The 24,804-nt window shown below is 45.4% G+C and overlaps 1 protein-coding gene across 1 annotated transcript in view; it reads left to right on the forward strand.

Annotated features, from left to right (window-relative positions):
* LOC117513903 (sialoadhesin) overlaps nt 1–24,804 on the forward strand; it is a 38,755-nt gene that overhangs the window by 3,641 nt on the left and 10,310 nt on the right. Inside the window, exon 2 of the mRNA XM_034174142.1 lies at nt 20,036–20,437. Coding sequence (XP_034030033.1) covers nt 20,036–20,437 — 402 coding nt within the window. The remainder of the gene's footprint in view (nt 1–20,035; nt 20,438–24,804) is intronic.

Below are 24,804 nucleotides of genomic sequence, written 5' to 3' on the forward strand. Positions count from 1 at the left end.
ATGAATGAAATCCATATAGTTTTTGAAAAAAATTAAAAGGACCTATACTTTACGGACAGCCCTCGTATAATGATGCCAGATGAAGAACATGCTTTGCTTTACCTAGGTTTGCAATGCTTTGTGACAGTTTTGTTTATATGTTCATGATACGACGTTTGTAGCAGATTTTGTGGTCTATTGTCACAGCAGGAAATTTGATTTTGGATAGCCTGTCTATGATAACATTGTCCAGAGTCTGTTATATGGCTGGGGGGGGCCTGGCTGCCGGTTTGTTTGTCGTTTGGTTTCCTCCCAGGTGGCGTGCATTTGGGACTGAGTGGCTGTGTTGCTGAGGCTGTCAGGACCTCACCCTGATCACCTGCGACTCGTCAGGACTCACAGCTGAGGTGCATCTGGATGGATTGGAGCATGTTGGCATTTAAGACTGGAGTGCACAGTGTGTATTTGCCAGAGACTCGACCTTGTGACCAGACGGGTGAGATCGTCGTCTTGGGAGCCATCTCATCAGCAGCGGACGCTGAGAATGTCCAGGTTTGATGCACGGTCTGTGAAAGAGGAGGGGGTGAGGTCTCACGCTTGTCAGCACACTTCCTGAGGTACGTTGGATTTTGTGACTAACAGTTATACAGTCAGTAAATGTGGTGTCCCTCACACCTTATTGTATTGAGCTGTATGTTAGTCATGTATCAGCTTCCACTGCGGTGGAGTTTTGTGAACGGGATGTTCCATGCCTGCAGGTTGGGAAGCTGATCAGCAATCAAGCCAGGAAGTGTTTGCTGTTTGTACACCTTTAAGTGTTCTGTGTGTAGAGTGTGGACTCACATAATGGTTCCTTCTTTCACAGACTCGGTTGTTGCGGCCACCTGGGGGGTGTCGGCGGGGTCCTTGAGTCCGAAACAGCTTCTGGCTCCGGACCGTTAGCGCTGCTGGGAGCGCACCACGCCAGACCGCACCTTTTTGTTATATTATCTTTTGTTATTATCACTGTTATGTATTAAATTCAGTTAGCCTTTGTACCGTGCTCTGCTTATTTCATACTGGGTCTTTCAAACGCTGGTCGGTTCTCCGAGCTGCGTCCGACACATAACAGTGTCACCTGCATGTCAGAATATATTTTCTGATGTCCAGAAATAATGAATTTTGTTTTGTTCGCATTTAATGATAATTTATTTTTGTCAAACCAGCTTTTTAATTTACCAATTTCAATTGGTAGCGGACTCACAAACTGCAACAAATCCTCTCCCGTGCAAAAAATACATGAACATCATCAGCAAATAGAATGAAGTGAAAAATATCAGAAACTTTACATGTATCGTTTATGTATATGAGGAACAGGGCCCATATTTTTGTCAGATCATCTCCAGATACATAACATGTGGTAAAAATATGGAAATGATGGTTAACTGTCCGCATGGTTCAAATTAGAACATGAAAATAGGCAATTTCTGTGAATTTGAAAAATCACACAAATTTCACAAAATTATTCTGAGACTCCCATAACAGCAATAAATATGGATATTTCATAAACATGCCCAAATATGTCATGAATGATAGGGGAAAAAATCCTGAGTACTTCATATAGCATGCTATTTCAATGAGCAGCTATCAAAGGGCATTGGCACAATTTGGTGGGGGATGGGGGGGACATGTCCCTCCCACCTTTTCAACTAGGGGGGACAGAATATGGTATGTCCCCCACCTTCTGACATATATGTGTGTACTTGAAACATGCTATGCCAGTCTTATGTGCAAACCATGTCAGTCTTATGTGCAAAACCATGTCAGAATAGTATCTTTGTTTCTGCAAGTTTGTATTTTTAGCAGCATTGACTTGTTTACAACAACTGTTTCTTGTTTGTCACATTTGAAATTTTTTGGGACCGCATTTGCCCAGATTTGAAACCAAAAACAGTTGCCTCTAGGGACTAGTGTCTACACATAAGTATCAATGGACCAAATGCTAATTTACTAAATTCTGATAGTTAGAAAAGAAAATCAGAAAAGCTATCTGGGATCTCAGAAAGCCCATCTGCAATTATTGCTTGATCTCCAAAATCAGTCTATGCAAGCAAAATTATGTTCAGTATGAGTGTTGTCATTAGTGCCACTTCAAAAATTAAATTCATGATAAGTAATTTATCCTAAACTTATGATCTGTTGTTTTTTCAAACTTATGCAAAAACAAATCTTGAGAAAAAAAAATACAAAAATACAGTATGCGATAGTAAATAATTATTAAGAGCCTGTTCTTTCATATTTATGAATACATTTTACCACATTGCAGTTGTTTTTTAAATGAAAACTCAACCTATCATTCTTTTTGAGTTCTACACATGTGGTGATACCTTATTTACACCAGGATGTTAATAAAATCAATGCTGGCTATTCTCAGAATAAAGTACTTATATCTGTTGTGTGGGCCGCTGAAGAGGAGGTACTGCTGGCCCACCACCACCAGATGGCGCCCTGCTTGGAATGTGGGCTTCAAGCACGAGAGGGCGCCAGAGCCACTGGGAGTGACAGCTGTCACTCATCCTCAGCACCAGCTGTCACTCATTCATCTCATCACCATCACCATAAAGGCCGGACTGCAACTCCACCTCCTCGCCGAGAAATCAACTACCAATCAGGTAATTTCTCTGCTGAACGTGAAACTGCATTATAGTCTGGACTCTTTTTGCAGCCGTATTCCTGTGGTGTTCCTTATCCGTTGGATTAGCGTTAGGTGTGAACAGCGACGGCTTCGCTCCACACTCCATCCAGATAAGTGGTTATCTCAGGAGCTGCACGAGTGTGTGATTGGAGGTGGAGGTTCTCCCTCCTTTACTGAATACAGACTGTGGGATTACTGAGTGTGCGACCTCACACTCATCTGGACTGTCTCTGTTCTCTGCCAGCAGTCCCGGGTCTGACTGCTGAAGACAGCGGCCACCTGGGGCGCAGGGCTTGGCGGCTCCGGTGTTCTTCAGCTCCGTTGGCGGTGGAAGCTGTGTGGATCCGGCTTTTCTCTCGCCAGGCGTCTTCTATCGTCGAGCCTGCCCACACGTCACCTGGTGTATGATTGACAGTCACTGTATTGTTATTGTCTGTACATCGTTGTGTGATTCACAACATTAAATTGTTACTTTTTGGCTTATCCATTGTCCGTTCATTAACGCCCCCTGTTGTGGGTCTGTGTCACGACACTTTCACAACAGGATTTCTCGGCCAGCGTCATGGATCCCGAGGGGCGTCAACCATCGCTTGAACAGCCAATGGAAGAGCGAGGTCCACAGGCGCCAGCAGGAGGCGTGTTGGGTGAGCTGCAGCACATCTTAACTGCCTTTACCGCTCGGTTGGACTTAATTACCGAGCAGAGCAGTGCTCTCAATCGTAGGATGGTGGCTCTCACCGCCCAGGTGGAAGCGCGTGCTCAGGGTGCTGCTGCAGCACCTCCTCCTGCTGACCGTGTTCCAGAAACAGACATTCCGCTGGTCGTTCAACGAACCCCCCCACCTTCCCCTGAAGCATACATAAGTCCTCCGGAGCCATACAGATGCTGTGTGGAGACGTGCGCGGACTTCTTGATGCAGTGCTCGCTCGTCTTTTCACAGCGTCCCGTCATGTACGCAGCAGACGCCAGCCGGGTGGCTTATGTGATCAATTTGCTTCGAGGAGAGGCACGCGCCTGGGCTACGGTGCTTTGGGAGCAGAATTCACGGCTCCTAACGGTTTATACTGAGTTTGTGAGGGAGTTCCCACTGGTGTTCGACCACCCTCATAGAGGCGAGACCGCGTCAAGTGTGCTGCTGTCGATACGGCAGGGGCGTCGGAGCGCAGCGAAGTATGCAGTCGACTTCCACATCGCGGCAGTGCGAGCCGGCTGGAATGCTGTTGCGCTCCGCGCCGCCTTTGTAAATGGACTGTCTCTGGTCCTTAAGGAGCACCTGGTGGCGAAGGACGAGCCACGGGATTTAGATGGGCTTATCGACCTGGTTATACGGTTAGACAACCGATTAACGGAACACCGATGGGAACGAGACGAGGGGCGTGGCCAGGCACAAGCCATCCCTCTTCCTCCCGGGTCCGAAAGGAAGCCGACTTCCCCACGCTCCACTGCCAGGGCTCTCCACGTGACAACAGCTCCCCCTGCTGACGTTGCTATGGAAACGAGCAGTGCCAAAAAACGATCAGATCAGAGACAAAGGAGGCTGATCCATGGAGAGTGTTTTCTCTGCAGCTCTACCAAGCACATACAGAGAGAATGCCCCAAACGGTCAAAACAACAGCACTCGTCCTTAGAGACTGGGCTAAGGGTGAGTCACAACACCCACGTGGGGAAACTCCGACGATCTGCACGAATCCCAGTCACGATCCTGAGTGGGGATCTAACCCTTCACGCCCCAGCACTGGTGGACACGGGGTCGGAGGGGAATCTGCTGGATAGCAGATGGGCAAAGGAGGTTGGGCTCCCTCTAGTGGCCTTACCGTCACCATTGTCGGTGCGGGCGCTAGATGGCACCCTTCTTCCACTAATCACACACCAGACACAGCCAGTGACATTGGTGGTGTCTGGGAATCACAGGGAGGAGATTGTGTTTTATGTAACACCTTCTACCTCCCGAGTGATTTTGGGTTTTCCATGGGTGTTAAAACACAATCCCCGGATTGATTGGCCGTCTGGGGTTGTGGTTCAGTGGAGCGAAACCTGCCACCGGGAGTGTTTAGGATCCTCGGTTCCACCCGGTGTGACTGCTAAGGAGGAGGTTTTAGTCCCCCCCAATCTGACGGCGGTGCCGGCCGAGTACCACAACCTTGCTGACGTCTTCAGCAAGGATCTGGCACTCACGCTGCCCCCGCACCGTCCGTACGATTGTGCCATTGATTTGATACCGGGCGCTGAGTACCCGTCCAGCAGGCTGTACAACCTGTCACGTCCGGAACGCGAATCAATGGAGACCTACATCCAGGACTCGTTAGCTGCCGGGTTGATCCGGGACTCCACCTCCCCAATGGGTGCTGGTTTCTTTTTTGTGGGCAAGAAGGACGGCGGACTCCGTCCATGCATTGATTACAGAGGGCTGAACGAGATCACGGTTCGCAACCGATACCCGTTACCTCTGTTGGATTCAGTGTTCACGCCCCTGCATGGAGCCCAAATTTTCACGAAATTGGATCTTAGGAATGCTTATCACCTGGTTCGGATCCGGGAGGGAGACGAGTGGAAGACGGCATTTAACACCCCGTTAGGTCACTTTGAGTACCTGGTCATGCCGTTCGGCCTCACCAATGCGCCCGCGACGTTCCAAGCATTGGTTAATGACATCTTGCGGGACTTCCTGCATCGGTTTGTCTTTGTATATCTAGACGATATACTCATCTTTTCTCCGGATCCTGAGACCCATGTCAAGCATGTACGTCAGGTCCTACAGTGGTTGTTGGAGAACCGGCTGTTTGTGAAGGGCGAGAAGTGTGAGTTCCACCGCACTTCTTTGTCCTTCTTGGGGTTCATCATCTCCTCCAACTCCGTCGCCCCTGATCCGGCCAAGGTTGCGGCGGTGAGAGATTGGCCCCAACCAACGAACCGTAGGAAACTACAACAGTTCCTCGGTTTTGCAAATTTCTACCGGAGGTTCATCAAGGGCTACAGTCAGGTAGTTAGCCCCCTGACAGCCCTGACCTCCACAAAAGTCCCCTTCACCTGGTCGGATCGGTGCGAAGCCGCGTTTAGGGAGTTGAAACACCGGTTCTCGACTGCACTGGTTCTGGTGCAGCCCGATCCCAAGCACCAGTTTGTTGTTGAAGTGGATGCCTCTGACTCAGGGATAGGAGCCGTGCTGTCCCAGAGCGGGGAGTCCGACAAGGTTCTCCATCCATGTGCCTACTTTTTCCGCAGGTTAACCCCAGCTGAACTGAACTATGACGTTGGCAATCAGGAACTTCTTGCGGTGAAGGAGGCTCTTGAGGAGTGGAGACACCTGTTGGAGGGAGCATCGGTACCATTTACAGTTTTCATGGACCATCGGAACCTGGAGTACATCCGGACCGCGAAGCGTCTGAACCCCAGGCAAGCCCGCTGGTCGCTGTTCTTCGGGCGTTTTGACTTCCGGATCACCTACCGCCCCGGGACAAAGAACCAACAATCTGACGCCCTGTCCCGGGTGCACGAAGAGGAGGTCAAGACCGAGCTGTCAGACCCCCCTGAAACCATCATCCCCGAGTCCACTGTCGTGGCCACCCTTACCTGGGACGTGGAGAAGACCGTCCGGGAGGCCCTGACACGGAGCCCGGACCCGGGGACAGGTCCGAAGGACAAACTGTACGTCCCACCAGAGGCCAGGGCTGCGGTCCTTGACTTCTGTCACGGTTCCAAGCTCTCCTGTCACCCAGGGGTGCGAAGGACCGTGGCAGTGGTCCGGCAGTGCTTCTGGTGGGCGTCTATGGAAGCCGACGTCCGGGAGTATGTCCAGGCCTGCACCACCTGTGCCAGGGGCAAAGCTGACCATCACAAGGCCCAAGGCCTCCTCCAGCCTCTGCCTGTGCCTCGTCGCCCCTGGTCTCATATCGGCCTGGACTTTGTCACGGGCCTCCCGCCGTCCCAGGGCAACACCACCATCTTAACGATAGTGGACCGGTTCTCCAAGGCGGCCCACTTCGTGGCCCTCCCGAAGCTCCCGACAGCCCAGGAGACTGCAGACCTCCTGGTCCACCACGTCGTGCGTCTGCATGGGATTCCATCAGACATTGTCTCAGATCGTGGTCCTCAGTTCTCCTCCCAGGTCTGGAGGAGTTTCTGCAGGGAACTCTCGGCCACTGTCAGTCTCTCGTCTGGGTACCACCCCCAGACGAATGGGCAGGCAGAGCGGACTAACCAGGAACTGAAGCAGGCCCTCCGCTGCGTGACCTCCACGCACCCGACGGCCTGGAGTGACCATCTGACCTGGATCGAGTACGCTCATAATAGCCAAGTCTCATCTGCCACCGGCCTCTCCCCGTTTGAGGTGTGTTTGGGGTACCAGCCCCCATTGTTTCCACTGGTGGAGGGAGAGGTCGGGGTGCCCTCAGTCCAGGCCCATCTGAGGAAGTGCCGTCGGGTGTGGCGTACCGCCCGCTCTGCCCTGCTCAGAGCATCGGACGAGGGCTAAGGCCCATGCAGACTGCCGGCGTTCCCCGGCCAATGCATACCAGCCCGGGCAGGCGGTTTGGTTATCCACAAAGGACATACCTCTGCACACGGAATCCCAGAAACTAAAGGACAGATTTATAGGACCCTTCACCATCGTGAAGGTCCTCAGTCCAGCCGCAGTGAAGCTGAAGCTGCCAGCTTCACTGCGGATACATCCCGTATTCCATGTCTCCAGACTCAAACCCTGCCACACCTCTCCCCTCTGTGCCCCCGGACCGGCGCCGCCGCCTGCCCGGATCATCGACAGGGAGCCGGCTTGGACTGTGCGCCGACTCCTGGACGTTTGTCGAAAGAGCCGGGGGTTCCAGTATTTGGTGGACTGGGAAGGATATGGATCCGAAGAACGCTCCTGGGTGAAGAGGAGCTTCATCCTGGACCCGGCCCTCCTGGCCAATTTCTATGCCCGGTACCCGGACAAGCCTGGTCGAGCGCCAGGAGGCGCCCGTTGAGGGGGGGGTCCTGTTGTGTGGGCCGCTGAAGAGGAAGTACTGCTGGCCCACCACCACCAGATGGCGCCCTGCTTGGAGTGCGGGCTTCAAGCACGAGAGGGCGCCGGAGCCACTGGGAGTGACAGCTGTCACTCATCCTCAGCACCAGCTGTCACTCATTCATCTCATCACCATCACCATAAAGGCCGGACTGCAACTCCACCTCCTCGCCGAGAAATCAACTACCAATCAGGTAATTTCTCTGCTGAACGTGAAACTGCATTATAGTCTGGACTCTTTTTGCAGCCATATTCCTGTGGTGTTCCTTATCCGTTGGATTGGCGTTAGGTGTGATCAGCGACGGCTTCGCTCCACACTCCATCCAGATAAGTGGTTATCTCAGGAGCTGCACGAGTGTGTGATTGGAGGTGGAGGTTCTCCCTCCTTTACTGAATACAGACTGTGGGATTACTGAGTGTGCGACCTCACACTCATCTGGACTGTCTCTGTTCTCTGCCAGCAGTACCGGGTCTGACTGCTGAAGACAGCGGCCACCTGGGGCGCAGGGCTTGGCGGCTCCGGTGTTCTTCAGCTCCGTTGGCGGTGGAAGCTGTGTGGATCCGGCTTTTCTCTCGCCAGGCGTCTTCTATCGTCGAGCCTGCCCATACGTCACCTGGTGTATGATTGACAGTCACTGTATTGTTATTGTCTGTACATCGTTGTGTGATTCACAACATTAAATTGTTACTTTTTGGCTTATCCATTGTCCGTTCATTAACGCCCCCTGTTGTGGGTCCGTGTCACAACACTTTCACAACAATATCCACAGTTTCAAATTGCATAAGTCAAATGGTGTCCACTTTATGGTCTTCTCAAAACATTAAAATTATTGTTCTGGATGCTCAGAATGCATCTGAGCTTATCTAGAAACCGTTGGCTTATGGGGGCCTAAAGCGGCCCCGGGACCCCCGGCCTAGGGGCTTCGGCCCTGCGGGCCTCACACTTTGTCCCCCCCAATTTCTAGTTCTAAATTGTGCCCTTGTCAAAGGGGGAATCATTAAAAAATAATAATAGAATTTTCACATATATTCACAGTCTTGCAGGAAAAAACTTGCAAATTGCATTTATGTTGATTCCATTTTTGAACTGTACAGGAAAAATTAGGCCTAGTCACAGATTTTCAAAGCAGTACATGCCATATCAAAGGAACTATGAATTTTGGAAAATGGACCGAAAGCCTTGTTTGGCCAAATACAAAAAATAACTAAAATTTCAAAAGGCTGTAGTTTCCAAAGTATTACAGTTACAAACCTAAAGTATGGCAGTTTTCCATACATTTTGTATAGAAGCACCTGTGATTTTTTTTCAGAGAGACCTGAGAGGGTGTCCTGGGTGCAGGAGCAGCTGGTCAGTAGATTCAATTTAATATATAAGAAATGAGCATGGTTTGCTAATGGTTGAGTCATTATTACTCAAACTCATGGTTTGAATAATAATGACACAATTTGGGGCCATCTGAACAACTTATAGTGATTCTGTGCCGTGATCAATGTGTGTGTGTGTGTGTGTGTGTGTGTGTGTGTGTGTGTGTGTGTGTGTGTGTGTGTGTGTGTGTGTGTGTGTGTGTGTGTGTGTGTGTGTGTGTGTGTGTGCGTCTCTGTCTGTCTGTGAATGAGAGAGAGTTATCAAGGTTACTGCATTTGCCTACAAATATACACTTAGTTGCCAATTTATTGTGTACATCTAGTGAAAAGTAATATAGCCTTGCAGCAAATTCCCCTTCATGAAAAAGTGAAGGTGCACCCACTTAAAATTCCATACCACCAGCCAACTCTACATCCACATCGTAAAGTCAGGTGGGCCAATCACTCGCTAGATGGATTTAACTGATTACAGAAACACAAAATAAGCATAGAACAAAACAAAGATAGGACGTCTGCCGAAGGACCTACTATCACAGCAGACTCAATGACATCTCTCTGTGAAAGCCTACGAGAAGCTGGGAGATTGATCGTTCTTCCAACCAGAAGGCCAACCAAGATTGGAACATGGAATGTGAGGACAGTGTTTAAAGCTGGAAGAAGTATTAACATCGGTAAAGAGATGAGGAGCAATGGTCTGGCGATCCTTGGCCTCTGCAAAACCAGATGGATGGGCTCAGGAGAGACAAGGCTCAACTCAGGGGAGACACTCCTGTACTCCAGTCAAAGTGGGGAAACATCAGCACACACACAAGTAGTAGGGATTATGTTATTCAAACAAGCAGTGAAAGCCCTTATTGGATGGGAACCAGTGTCCTCTAGGATTATCATGACATGCTTCAGGACTGGGTACAGAAGGATCATACTAAGAACCATCATCACATATGCACCAATCAATGATGCAGAGGACATTGTGAAGGAAGAGTTATGAAGAATTGCAGAGTGTCATGTCCAAGTGTACAGAGAAAGAGATGACTGTCTTGATGGGTGACATGAATGCCAAGGTTGGCGGCGACAACAGTGGCTGCAAGACCACCATGGGATGACACGCACTGGTGACAAGGAACGAAAATGGACAGATGTTCATTGAAAACAGGGATCTGTTCAAATGAACAGGGATCTCTCCAAATGAACAGGGATCTGTCCAAATGAACAGGGATGGTAGGTTGAAAAAGCTTTTCAACCTACTATCCCTGGTTCTCAAGAACAGGCACCTAAATGGCTCTACTCTACTCTTTTCTATCCTCCTATTTTACTCTTCCTTTTTAGATATTTAGATATACCTTTATATACTAGCATAGTTCCACCTTAGAATTGGAATATAATATATAAGATATACCTTACTGAATTTTCATGGACTTCTGCACAAACAATAACTTAGTAATTGGAGGTTGTGTCTTCCCACAACGAGATGTCCACAAGTAAACCTGGGTCTCACCAGATCAGAAAACCCATAACCAAATAGACCACATCTGCATTCAAAGACTTTTCTGAAGATCACTGCTGGACGTGAGAGCCGAGAGAGGAGCAGACACCGGATCAGACCATCATTTGGTCATGGCAAAGATGCAGCTGAAGCTCAAGAGGATATAAATTAGGAAAGCAATGACAAGGTTTGAGATCAAGAAGTTACACGAGGAATCATATGGTCAAGCCTTTGCTGTGACTCAGCAACCTGAGTGAAAAAGTAGACATTGAAGAACACTGGGCAGGAATCAGATAGATCTGGCAGGAAACATGCGAAGAAAGGAGGGAGGGAGGAAGAAAATGGAGAGGAAGGCATGGATCATACTGTAGAAGGCATGGGAGAAGACTGAAGAAAGAAAGTCAATAAAAGAGAAGTTGAACAGTGCAAAGACTAGAGCCAGCATAGTAAGATACCAGAAAGAGTATGAGTTTCACAAAGAAGTCAAAACCACACTGAAAAAAGAGAATGTTTGAGCCAACTTAAAAAAGTGTTACAATTTGTAAAAACCTGAATGAAGTTGTTTGAACTTGAGTTTGAAAGTTAAATCAACTCTAACTTACAAACTTAAGTTCAAATAACTTAATTAATTCAGGTTTTTACAAATTGTAACACTTTTTAAGTTGGTTCAAACATTCTCTTTTTTCAGTGCAGAGTCAGGCAGGACAAGAGATGCAACTGTGAGGAGATGGCACAAGAGGCAGAACAGGCAGCAGAGAGGAGGGACTTATGGGAGCTGTACCACCTGACAAGAGTCATGGCAGGGAAGATGCAAAGACCAGACTGACCCTAAAAGGACAAGAGTGGCAATACCTTGAGTGCCAAGGAAGTGCAGCAGAAGAGGTGGGTGGAACACTTCTCACAGATATTCAGTCGAGAGCCACCAAGCACCATGGCCATCATACCGTCAGAAGCAGAGACTCTAAAGTTGAGGCACCCAACCACAAATGAAGAGATAAGGACAGTCATCAAGTCCTTGAGAAATCGGAAAGCAGCTGGACCACACACCATACCAAGCGAAGCCCTCAAAGCAGACATCAACACCAGAGTCAAAGCCCTATACCCTCTCTTTCCGTGGCATCATGCTGCAGCAGACAACCAGCAAAATCTTCAACAAAATCATCCTGGAGAGAGTGAAGAGCACAGTAGATGCCAAGATGAGGGACCACCAAGTGGGATTCAGAAAGGAGCAATCATGTACGGACCAAATAGCCATGCTACGCATCATTATTGAGCAGTCCCTAGAGTGGAATAATTCTTTGCTGGTAAATTTTGTAGACTTCGAAAAGGCATTTGACAGCTTTGACAGGGAGTGCCAAAGGAGACTGATGGAGCATTATGGAATTCCACCCGGTGGGCGGTTTGTGAGGAAGTCCTTGATCCACTGCCAGATGGGGGTGGAGATGCCCAGATGTGTCAGTTTCTGGACCAGGATCTTTGGGATGATGTGGTTGAAGGCTGAGCTGAATTCCAGGAAGAGCATCCTCACATAGCTCCTCTGGTGCTCCAGGTGGCTCAGCGCGGTGTGGAGAGCTGTGGTGATGGCGTCCTCTGAGGAGTGGTTTGCTCTGTAGGCAAACTGATGGGGGTCCAGAGTGGGAGGCAGACAGGCTCTGATGTGCTGAGAGATGAGTCTTTCAAAGCACTTCATGACCACAGGTGTAAGTGCAACAGGCCTGTAGTCATTTATGCTCTCCACTGCTGACTTCTTTGGGACTGGAATGATGGTGGAGGATTTGAGGCAGGATGGTGGAGGATTTGAGGCAGATTTGAGGAACATAGCAAATGAAGAGCTGTCGCAGTGCACAAGGTAACTACTACTAAGATTAGATTTCTTAAGTAATGGTTTAATCACTGCATATTTGAAACATTTAGGAACAGATCCAGAAGTTAATGAGAGATTAATCATTTCTTGCACAGTCAGCCCAAGAATGGTCCACAGGTCTTTAAACAGTTTTGTTGGTATGGGATCAAATAAGCAGGTTGTGCTCTTTGTAGACTTTAGGAGTTTTGTCAGCACGCCTAGTGAGATACTATCAAATTCTGTAAATCTAGGTAATACCTCAGTAATGGCACCCACCTTAATAGCAGGGTGTAGTGGCTGGGTTAAGGCATGCTGGGAAATCTTCAACCTAATGTTGTGTATTTTCTTCTGGAAGTAATCCAAGAAATCTTGTGCTGTAAAAAGAGAGCAACTTACAGGTGGTTGTCCATGAATAAGTGTTGCCACCATGTTAAACAAGAACTTTGAGTTATGCTTGTTTTTTGTTGACCAAATCAGAGTAATAGGTCTGCTTTGTAGCCAGTAGTGCATGCTTATAGTCTAAGATAGCATCACGCCATGCGAGGTGGAATACTTCTAATTTTGAACTACTACCTCTAGCCTAATGCTTGAGGTCACTCAAGCAATCATTGAACCAAGGTGACTGTATTTTGGGGGTGTGGTTTTAAAAAAGGTGGCACAATCATGTTGAGTGTAGTTTTGAGCGCTTAGTTTAAACTTTTCACAAGACTGTCTACTGATTGGGCATTTTCCAAATGTGAAGCTAAGATATCAGGCAGTCTAGCTAAGAGTTCAGTTGTAGTTGAGGAGTTGATGTATCGCTGCAGTGATAAATAAGGTCATTGTTCCACTAAACATGGCAGCAAAGCTGTAAACCTAATAAGTGAGTGATCAGAGACCACTGATGCAAGAGGGATGATGTCAGTATTTGTGACAGCAATACCACGTGCGAGAACCATAACCAATGTATTTCCACTAATGTGCGTTGAGTCCCAAATGCATTGCTGACATACTAATGCATCAACAATTTCCATAAATGATTTGCAGAGGGGATCAGAAGGCTTATTTATATGAATGTTGAAGTCACCAATAATCAGAATGTTATGTGCACTAGTTGACAAGTTAGAGATGAACGCACATAATTAATCTAAGAATTCAGAGTATGGGCCAGGGGGCCTATTTACAGTGACAAAGTAATATGGCTGATTTTTATTTTCTGACTTTGGCAATACGTAGCATCATGGGCAGAGCAGAGAATTAGATGTTCAAGCGAGTTATATTTGTGACCCCCAACAGCTATTAAACTAAACCAAGATTCATAAATAAGAGCAACACCCCCGCCTTACTTCGCATCACATGGGACGTGACTAAATGTGTACGGCGGTGGGCAGGCTTCATTTAAGGGGATGACAGCTGTAGGTTTAAGCCAAGTTTCACATAACCCAATCATATCTGATTGATGATCCCTAATTTGATTATCAATCAGCAATGATTTTAATGACAGTGATCTTATGTTAATGAGATCTAGGCTAAGGACCTCATTGGAGTTGACAGTTGGACTGTTTGGATTTAGGAGTGGTTCCAGAGTAGCATATATAAGATGCCTGGTAGTATGTTTAGTTTTGAGACATTCCACATGGGTTGTAGGTAGGAGACATGAAATATTTGATATTGCTGGAACAGCCAACAGGTCATCCTCAATTTCAGCGTCATCCAATGTAGTAATGGGTATTAGGTTTGCAAAGCATATCCCTCTGTGATTTTTACAGACACATCTGTGGAAACAGGCCACAGTCTCCATTTGACAAATATCCCTCCCTGCCACATATACCGCACTATGACTATAGTGGATTTTCTACACTAATTTCCTTGTTAAGCTAATGGATTCCACAGTCACATTTGTCATAAGCTCTATCTATGTTCGCAGACAAGATGGTGGCACCTTCCCCAGTAGGATGAAGGCTGGCCGGCATCAGCAAGCCACGGCGGCCCCAGAACGAAGGCCAGTTATCAATAAAACTAAAGTCTTGCTGTCTACAAAATTGCGCCAGTCACCTATTTAACGATGTCAGTCTGCTAAATGCCTCATCATTACCCCAAGAGGGGAGGGGACCAGAGGCTATTAATTGATGCTGACATATCTTTCTGGCATGGTCACAAATCCTCTATGTGTCCATTTTTGTGACCTCGGAGTGCTTCATCCTGACATCATTGGTGCCGACGTAAATAACTATGTGGCTGTATCTAGTGTCATGTTCACTTGTCTGTTTACCCTTCTGCAACTTCACCACCCTAAGATGGAAGGCTATGTCGATAGCTCTGGCCCCAGGAATACATTTAACGTCAGCCAGTGTCTGTAACCTGACTTTGCGGGTGATAGAATCCCCAATCACTAAAGCCTGGCATTTCAGCCTGGAGATAGAAGTGGAAGTCACCCGTGGGCTCAAAGAACTCACAAGAGGCATTTCCAAGGGAGAAAACCGATTCACAGTTCGCAGTGGCGAGTGTGATCGGGGTACCGCAAGCTGGCACCAAGCCCTACGTGACTTCCTCCGCCTAACCACATTCTGAAAGCCATCATCCACAGCCGGCATTTCGAAGCTGATGCTAATGGGCATGCTTGCTGGCCCAACACTAACCTCGTGTGGAGTGCCCGTAACATCTAATTCCACTGAGCTACACTGTTCTAGCTTACAGACACAGCTCTCTAAAAGAGCCACCCTATCTGCCAGCATCACGTAGGTAAAGTGTAGTGTACTTTGCGCACCAGAAAATTCAAGAGTATAGCCAAGCTAGCGTGAGCTAACTGTTAACGCAAATGCTAACCACTCCTAAGATTCACACAGGAGTAAAATAATAGCTAAATTTCACAAGAGTTATACTGAAAACTAGCAGACGTATTAGACTGGTAGGAAGAGTAATAAAAGAAATGGGGGTAGAAAAAAAGCCGACATAGTTAACACAGGCTAACGACTTCAAAATGCTAACCACTCCTAAGATTCGCAACAGGAGAAATTTAGTTAAATAAGATTCACAATAGATGCTCTTAAAAACTAAAAGAAGTGTTAAACAGAAATAAAAGAAATGAATACAACCTTGTAGAGATTAGAAGAGCGTCACAGAGTCACAACAGCACACAGTCCATTGGAAGCAAGTTGCCAGATCCTCTGGAAATGGAAGAAGTTCAGATCCACCAGAACTTTTCCTACAGGTGGCTATTTCTCTAAACTGAACAATCTGGGGAGAAAAGCCTTTGTCAGGGAGGTGGCTAAGAATCCAATGGTCACTCTGTCAGAGCTCCAGCATTCCTCTATGGAGAGAGGAGAACCTTCCAGAAGGTCAACCATCTCTGCTGCAATCCACCAATCAGGCCTGTATGAGAGAGTGTCCAGATGGAAACCACTCCTTAGTAAAAGGCACATGGCAGCACACCTGGATTTTGCCAAAAAGCACCTGAAGGACTCTCAGACCACGGGAAAAAATTGTCTGCTTTGATGAGACAAAGATTGAATGCCAGGTATCATGTTTGGGGGAAACCAGGCACCATCCCTACAGTGAAGCATGGTGGTGGCAGCATCGTGCTGGGGACATGTTTTTCAGCAGCAGGAACTAGAAGAGCAGTCAGGACTGAAGGGAAGATGAATGCAGCAATGTACAGAGACATCCTGGATGAAAACCTGCTCCAGAGCACTTTTGACCTCAGTCTGGGGTGACAGATCATCTTTCAGCAGGACAATGACCCTAAGCATACAGCAAAGATTTCAAAGGAGTAGCTTCAGGACAACTGTGTGAATGTCCTTGAGAGGTCCAGCCAGAGCCCAGACCTGAATCTGATTGAACATCTTTGGAAAGATCTGAAAATAGCTGCGCACCGACACTCCCTATCCAACCTGATGGAGCTTGAGAGATGCTGCAAAGAGGAATGGGCAAAACTGCCCAAAGATAGGTGTGCTAAGCTAGTGGCATCATATTCAAGAAGACTTGAGCAAAGGGTGTGAATACTTATGGACGTGTGACTTCTTTGTTTTTTATTTTTAATAAATTTGCAAAAATTAAAAAAAAACTTTTCTCATGTTGCCATTATGGGGTGTTGTGAGTAGAATTTTGAGGGGAAAAATGAATTTACTTTGCATTTTTGAATAAGACTGCAACATTACAAAAGGTAGCAAAAGTGAAGCGCTGTAAATACTTGGGTGCACTGTATCACTGTAGTCTTACAATTGATCCAGTGTCATTCTGAAACTAACAGAGCTTGAAAAGAACCACAAAAACCACAAATGGAAGCAACTTTTGAATGATTATTCTTAATTAGTCCTAGAATCACATACACAAGTTAAACAGCTCAAGGAGAACTGATATAACACTGAATCGTGAACTGGATTCGCTACTTAGCAAAATTTATGAAACAAGTTAATTTAGATACCTCAGATAAAATAACAGAGTTCGCTCCATTATGGTCTGTATGAAATATGCTCAGTCCACTTGAGGAGTGATGAAAGGATTACTCAGCAACTGGGTTTCCATTACAGATTTGTGCAAAGGTTTAGTTTATACGAGGTCTGTCAATAAAGTATCGTACCTTTTTATTTTTTTCAAAAACTATATGGATTTCATTCATATGTTTTTACGTCAGACATGCTTGAACCCTCGTGCGCATGCGTGAGTTTTTCCACGCCTGTCGGTGACGTCATTCGCCTGTGAGCACTCCTTGGGAAGGAGTGGTCCCGCCCCCTCGTCAGATTTTCATTGTCTGGAAATGGCGGAATGACAAGGACTTTTTTTCCATCAGAATTTTTTCAGAAGCTGTTAGAGACTGGCAGCTGGAAACCATTCTAAAAATGTATCTGGCTTTCGGTGAAAATTTTACGGGCTTCACAGAGAATAAGGACTTTTACTACAGCTTTCAGGACTGCTTTAAGGACGGTCGGTGCGCCGCGCTCAAAGCTGCGACAACGCGGCACAAACCACTGGATCATTTCTAAAAGGATCGCTGTGTGGAGCCGAGACCGTCGTGTGCTCTTTCTCTGGTTATCACAATAGCTGGACATCAGCCATTTTCCAGCAGATTTCACTTTTAACAAGAGATTTTGTCATGGAAAGCCGCGCGGAGGCTTCGCACGTCACGACCGATTCGCTGATGAAGCGAGACAAAGGAACACCTCCGTTTCGGAGTGTTAGAGGACAAGTTGGGACATGTCAATCAATCAATCAATCAATTTTTTATATAGCGCCAAATCACAACAAACAGTTGCCCCAAGGCGCTTTATATTGTAAGGCAAGGCCATACAATAATTATGTAAAACCCCAACGGTCAAAACGACCCCCTGTGAGCAAGCACTTGGCTACAGTGGGAAGGAAAAACTCCCTTTTAACAGGAAGAAACCTCCAGCAGAACCAGGCTCAGGGAGGGGCAGTCTTCTGCTGGGACTGGTTGGGGCTGAGGGTGCATTAGTATGTCAGACATGTCCAGCACATGTCTCCACAATTTCTCTTATACTCACTCGACTGGTAAGCACTGAAAGCCGAGATAGACATGTCCCAACTTGTCTTCTAACACTCCGAAACGGAGGTGTTCCTTTGTCTCGCTTCATCAGCGAATCGGTCGTGACGTGCGAAGCCTCTGCGCGGCTTTCCATGACAAAATCTCTTGTTAAAAGTGAAATCTGCCGGAAAATGGCTGATGTCCAGCTCTTGTGATAACCAGAGAAAGAACACACGATGGTCCCGGCTCCACACAGTGATCTGTTTAGAAATGATCCAATGGTTTGTGCCGCGTCGTCGCAGCTCTGAGCGCGGCGCACCGACCATCCTTAAAGCAGTCCTGAAAGGTGTAGTAAAAGTCCTTATTCTCTGTGAAGCCCGTAAAATTTTCACCGAAAGCCAGATAAATTTTTCGAATGGTTTCCAGGTGCCAGTCTCTAACAGCTTCTGAAAAAAATTCTGATGGAAAAAAAGTCCTTTTCATTCTGCCATTTCCAGACAATGAAAATCTGACGAGGGGGCGGGACCACTCCTTCCCAAGGCGTGCTCACAGGCGAATGACGTCACCGACAGGCGTGGAAATACTCACGCATGCGCACGAGGGTTCAAGCATGTCTGACGTAAAAACATATGAATGAAATCCATATAGTTTTTGAAAAAAATAAAAAGGTACGATACTTTATTGACAGACCTCGTATTTCAGAATGTCAATAAAGCAGAATAGCGAAATTACACCATTTTCATTAACTGATGGAATGTGATTGCTGGGTTTTGTGTTCTCAGGATAATTGTTAATCTAACGGGGGTCTCCCAAGAACTGTGAATCAATAATCATGGTGTCGGAACAATAGGTCCTCCTACATATTACCATTTCATTGTTTTGTTTTGTTTTAATCCAATATTGCCATGTCATCTTTTATATCAGTTAACAAGCTTTCCTTCTCCTACTCTGGCCACACATATGGCATTGTGTATTTTACAATGTTATGTTATGCTTCCTGTTTGTCATATGACTTGTAATTTTGGAGAAAAAAAGTGATTTCATTGTTTTTGTTTTGTTTTGTTGTTGTTGTTTTAAATAAGTTTTTTTTTTTTTTCAAATGGGCTGAGAAACTACTTATTGTGAGCAAAAAACAAAAAACAAAAAACAAAAACATTTTTTTGCACTATTTTAAGGGAGTTTTCTCTTTTTATTTTGAAATATACATTTCCATTAAGCAGTTTTTTTTAACTTGTACCAGTTAAAATACTCAAGAGCCTACACTCCTGGCTGGTTTGTTTGATTTGTGCTCAGCTTGGGTGAGCCAGACTGTGTTCAGTGTAACTCTCCATCCAATTTTCATGCAGAGTACAGAAAGAGTTATCCTACAAGTGACAATCTTAAGGTGTACCGCCACTGGGTTACTCAACTGCCGTTGAGTAAGAAACATGCATTTTGGTCTAGTTCCAGAGTCAGAAGTGCAAGCTGTCATTTCCTGCTCCTAAAAATACCCCACTTGTGCAAACGCCTGGTGAAATACAAGAGCTCAGACTTTATGTTTTTACATGTGTCTTGTGAGTAATTCACTTACTGTAAACTGGTTAATTAAAAATCAAACCTTTTAGGACTTAATCTTCCCACTTGTGCAGGGACCCCTTACGAAAAGAAAATATATTTACCAATATATTTTCTTTAATATATTGAAATATATTTCAATACATTATTATCTCCAATACATTATATATTGTAAATACATGGATTAATATATTGTTGATACATATATTACACACCATATTATATATTCCCAAAATATATTGCAATATATTGTAAAATATACAAATGATTGCCGCTTTCCATATATTGCAATATATTCAAAAATATAAATGCAGAATCTCATATATGGAAATATATTGATAAATGTATTGCATGATATTCTCTAATATACTGCAATATATTTTTGTTTCATAAGGGACGCCACCAGGGATTTTGGGCCCCATGAAAAGAAATCTTACTGGACCACCCCCCATATTTTTTGTCAGTATTATAATTGTATCAGGGGCCTCTCTGGGCCCCTGTCAATCATGGGCCCCTAGAATCCTTCTCCTTATTCTCCCCTTTTCGGCATCCCTGACTTGTGAGTCCTTAACTTGGTAACAAAGGTGTTGTCTGTTCTTCTTTAAAGAGGTTTCACATTCACAACACATCACACTTCCATGATATTTGAATCACTGAGAACTGGCTTTCTGTCACAGGAGCTTTCTGGATGGGGGTGCAGGCAGACTCTCCTGTACCTACAGTCCCTGATCGTGTCCATGCCCTGGTGGGCTCCTGTGTGGTGATTCCCTGCTCCTTCACCCTTCCAGCATCTCGTCATCTCAAAGGCAGAAGAGGGAGGGTGGATGTCAGGCTTAGATTCAGAGGTGGCGGCCGTTTTTTCTTTCTCCATAGTACCGCATTTAACAGTGAGGCCAGAGACATGGTAAGCAGGGAATTCATAGGCCGAACATCTCTATTTGGGAAAATGGCTGATGGCGATTGTTCTGTGAAGATCGAAAGGGTCAGGCTGGATGACTCGCATGTCTTTGAGATTACTCTAAAGACAGGTGATGAATTGCTTTGGGGTACACCAAAGGTTTTCAGTCTTGATGTAACAGGTAAGTGGACAGATCATTCTTTTACATATTTATCTCAGTGTTAAAGCAGTTGTATGCTTTGGTACATGTAGTGATAACGTACTGTACATGATGTGCATCCAAACTAGTGGATGTCAAGAAGACCTCGTACACACAAAAAATGTAATGATCAGAAAATTGTAATAAGCAACAGTGGTCTTGGTGGCCACCAGGACCCTGTGATGCACACCAAGTCTCCATAAACTGCATGCAAACAAAAGGCTTACGAGGGTAGGCTGAAAAGTTCTAAGGCTCACTAGCCTTCAAACTTTTCAGCCTACCCTCGTACTTTACATGTGTCTGCCGGAACAAGCCCAGGCATGTATCACTGTGCCAACGTTCCTATTTTTACAAAAGGAATAATTGCAAATTATTATGTTAAAAGATGACAACTTGGCCACAAATTTGATGCTTTCTGGTCCTCATCTGTATCTACAGTTGTGTTCAAAAGTTTACATGCTCAGAATTTAGCTATTTTTAGAGACTATGAATGATAACACAAAAACTTTTTTTCACTCGTGGTTCATGGTTGTGTGAAGCCAGTTATTGTCAAACAACTGTGTTTACTCTTATATAATCATAATGACAAGAGAAAGTATCCAAATGACCCTGATCAGAAGTTTACATATCCCAGTTCTTAATACTGTGTATTGCCCCCTTTAACAACAATGACAGCTTTGAGTCTTTTTTGTGGCAGTTGTGGATGAGGCTCTTTATTTTCTCTGATGGTAAAGCTGCCCATTCTTCTTGGCAAAAAGCCTCCTGGGCTGTCTTGCATGAACTGCATGTTTGCGATCTCCCCCAAAGTGGCTCAATGATACTGAGATCAGGAAACTGAGATGGCCACTCCAGAACCTTCACTTTGTTCTGCTGTAGCCAATGACAGGTCACCTTGGCCTTGTGTTTTGGATTGTTGCCATGTTGGTCCAAGTATGTCCCATGTGCAGCTTCCTTGCTGATGGCTGAAAATTTTTGGCCAGTATTTTCTGATAACATGATGCCTTCATCCTGCCATCAATTTTGACCAAGTTTTCTGTGGCTTTGTAGCTCACACATCCCCAAATCATCAGTGATCCACCTCTATGCTTCACAGTAGCAATCAGCAATCATGTACTTTTCATCATAGGCCTTGTTGACTCCTCTTCAAATGTAATGTTTAGGGTTGTGGTCAAAAAGTTAAATTTTGGCCTCATCACTCCAAATGTTCTCTGTGCTGTTTGGCATAATGTAAGTGAGATACTTTGTGGCATTTACATAGTAATGGCTCTCTTCTGGTGACTCAACCAGTGCCTCCTTATTATGCATCTTGAAACAGCCACACCACTTTGTTTCAGAGAGCCCTGTATTTCAGCTGAAGCTATCTGTGGGTTTTTCTTTGCATCCCAAATATTTTTCGTGGCAGTTGTTGCTGAAACTTCTGTTGGTGTACCTGACAGTGGTTTAGTTTCCCTTATTTTTCACTTCTTGATTAGAGTTTGAACACTGTTGATTGGCATTCCTAGGTCCGTGGATATCTTTTTATATCCCTTTCCTGTTTTATGCAGCTCAATTACCTTTTCTTTGACAATTCTTTTGCTTTCTCCATGTCTCAGAAACTAGAAATGTCAGTGCAGATGCACACACACACACACACACACACACACACACACACACACACACACACACACACACACACACACACACACACACACACACACACACACACACACACACACACACACACACACCCTGATTACAAACAAACAGATCACTGGTGAGGATGGTTACTTTTAGTAGCCATTCAAACCTGTTTGTGTCAACTTGTGTGCATGTTATCAGGCCAACATCACCAGGGAATGTAAACTTTTGATCAGGGTCATTTATGTTGTCATTATGATTTAAAAAGAGTACACGCAGTTGTTTCATTTCATTTCATTTATTTAAAAGGGACAACACATATTGAACACATAAAATGTAAATATGTCATATATGTCATGGGCTAATTTCCATCTGTAGTCCCTGCGAGACTGTAAAACTAACAAACAATTTATAGCAAAAACACACAAACGTCACAGGAGCTTACAATACAACAACAGACTACATTACATAGGGGTCACTAACTAGTACAGCAACAAGACACAGACTGGGCAAGAGACAGGAAACAGGAGGACACCAATGTGATCTGAGCATGAACGCTTATCTTACACAAACTCAGGCAAAGGAGGGCACACAGTTTAAAAAAAAACATACAGAACTACTACATTTACAATTAAATTGGAATAAATTAATTAAAATTGCAAGTCTAATTTCATACATTTATATATTTTAAAAACAATAGCTTTAAGAATAATAACTTATAAAGTGCTGTAGTGCATTGCACATTCCCTACGGTTCTTCTTAGTTTCTACAACTGAGTTCATAACTCAATTGCCATTTATTGTTTGACAATAAATGGCTCACACAACCGCTGACTATGAGTGGAAAAAAGTTTTTATGTTATCATTCATGTTCTCTGAAAAATGGCAAAAAAAGAAAAAAAAAAATCAAAACTTCTGCCAGGATATTTTTGAGCACAACTGTATATCTAACACATCAGCATCTTTAAATACTAACACGTCATCATCATCATCATCATCATCTAAGCTTGATATGTGGATGTTGGTCAACCTCAGGATTACCCTTAAAGGGGTCAAAGGTCAAAACTCAGATTTATTTTTCATACTGATACCTATCAAAGTTGACACACTATGTACACTCAACAAAAATATAAAGGCAACACTTTTGGTTTTTGCTCCCATTTTGTATGAGATGAACTCAAAGATCTAAAACTTTTTCCACATACACAATATCACCATTTCCCTCAAATATTGTTCACAAACCAGTCTAAATCTGTGATAGTGAGCACTTCTCCTTTGCTGAGATAATCCATCCCACCTCACAAGTGTGCCATATCAAGATGCTGATTAGACACCATGATTAGTGCACAGGTGTGCCTTAGACTGCCCACAATAAAAGGCCACTCTGAAAGGTGCAGTTTTATCACACAGCACAATGCCACAGATGTTGCAAGATTTGAGGGAGCGTGCAATTGGTATGCTGACAGCAGGAATGTCAACCAGAGCTGTTGCTCGTGTATTGAATGTTCATTTCTCTACCATAAGCCGTCTCCAAAGGCGTTTCAGAGAATTTGGCAGTACATCCAACCAGCCTCACAACTGCAGACCACGTGTAACCACACCAGCCCAGGACCTCCACATCCAGCATGTTCACCTCCAAGATCGTCTGAGACCAGCCACTCGGACAGCTGCTGAAACAATCGGTTTGCATAACCAAAGAATTTCTGCACAAACTGTCAGAAACCGTCTCAGGGAAGCTCATCTGCATGCTCGTCGTCCTCATCGGGGTCTCGACCTGACTCCAGTTCGTCGTCGTAACCGACTTGAGTGGGCAAATGCTCACATTCGCTGGCATTTGGCACGTTGGAGAGGTGTTCTCTTCACGGATGATGCGAAGGAGATGTGTTGCACTGCATGAGGCAAATGGTGGTCACACCAGATACTGACTGGTATCCCCCCCCAATGAAACAAAACTGCACCTTTCAGAGTGGCCTTTTATTGTGGACAGTCTAAGGCACACCTGTGCACTAATCATGGTGTCTAATCAGCCTGTGAGGTGGGATGGATTATCTCAGCAAAGGAGAAGTGCTCACTATCACAGATTTAGACTTGTTTGTGAACAATATTTGAGGGAAATGGTGATATGTTATGTGTCGACGCGGGTTGAGGAGCGGACCTGCGTCAGACAGGACCCAGCGCTAAAAATAACCAGAAAGCGGTTCCAAACAGAAACTATTTATTATTCACCTCTGCTTAAAAGTGTAAAAACATAAAAACAACGTCCCTCTGGTGGAGTGATTCGTGGCTCGCTCTCCAGCGCCCGCAAGGATTAAAGCCGGCGCTCCTGGACTTCCTACCACCGCCAAACACCCCCCAGGTGGACACGACAAACTGATTCTCTGTGAAGCAAAGAGAAGGTGAGGTAAGTCAACAGATACAACTATATCTTCCAATAAACACACGCTATCAGCAACACACTCAGGTCAGTGTCCTTTTTTTACTTTATGCAAATGAGCAGCTTCTCACAACAAGTGGAGGATCACTTATCCTTCACGCCACAGCAGTGAGAAGCAAACTGCACAATTCTCTTCACAATTCCAGTATACTGTGTAACAAAACACCAAGTTACTATCAACAATTACTTAAACACTTAATTACCTTTAGTGTGTGCTGACAGCATGTGTCCTCACCCCTCCCTGCTTCACGGGCTCGATGTGTCAAAACCCAGGCGCGGTCCTCAGCGTCTCACAAACG

This window comes from Thalassophryne amazonica, chromosome 7 (assembly GCF_902500255.1).
Source record: "Thalassophryne amazonica chromosome 7, fThaAma1.1, whole genome shotgun sequence".
In the NCBI taxonomy this organism is placed as follows: Eukaryota; Metazoa; Chordata; class Actinopteri; order Batrachoidiformes; family Batrachoididae; genus Thalassophryne; species Thalassophryne amazonica.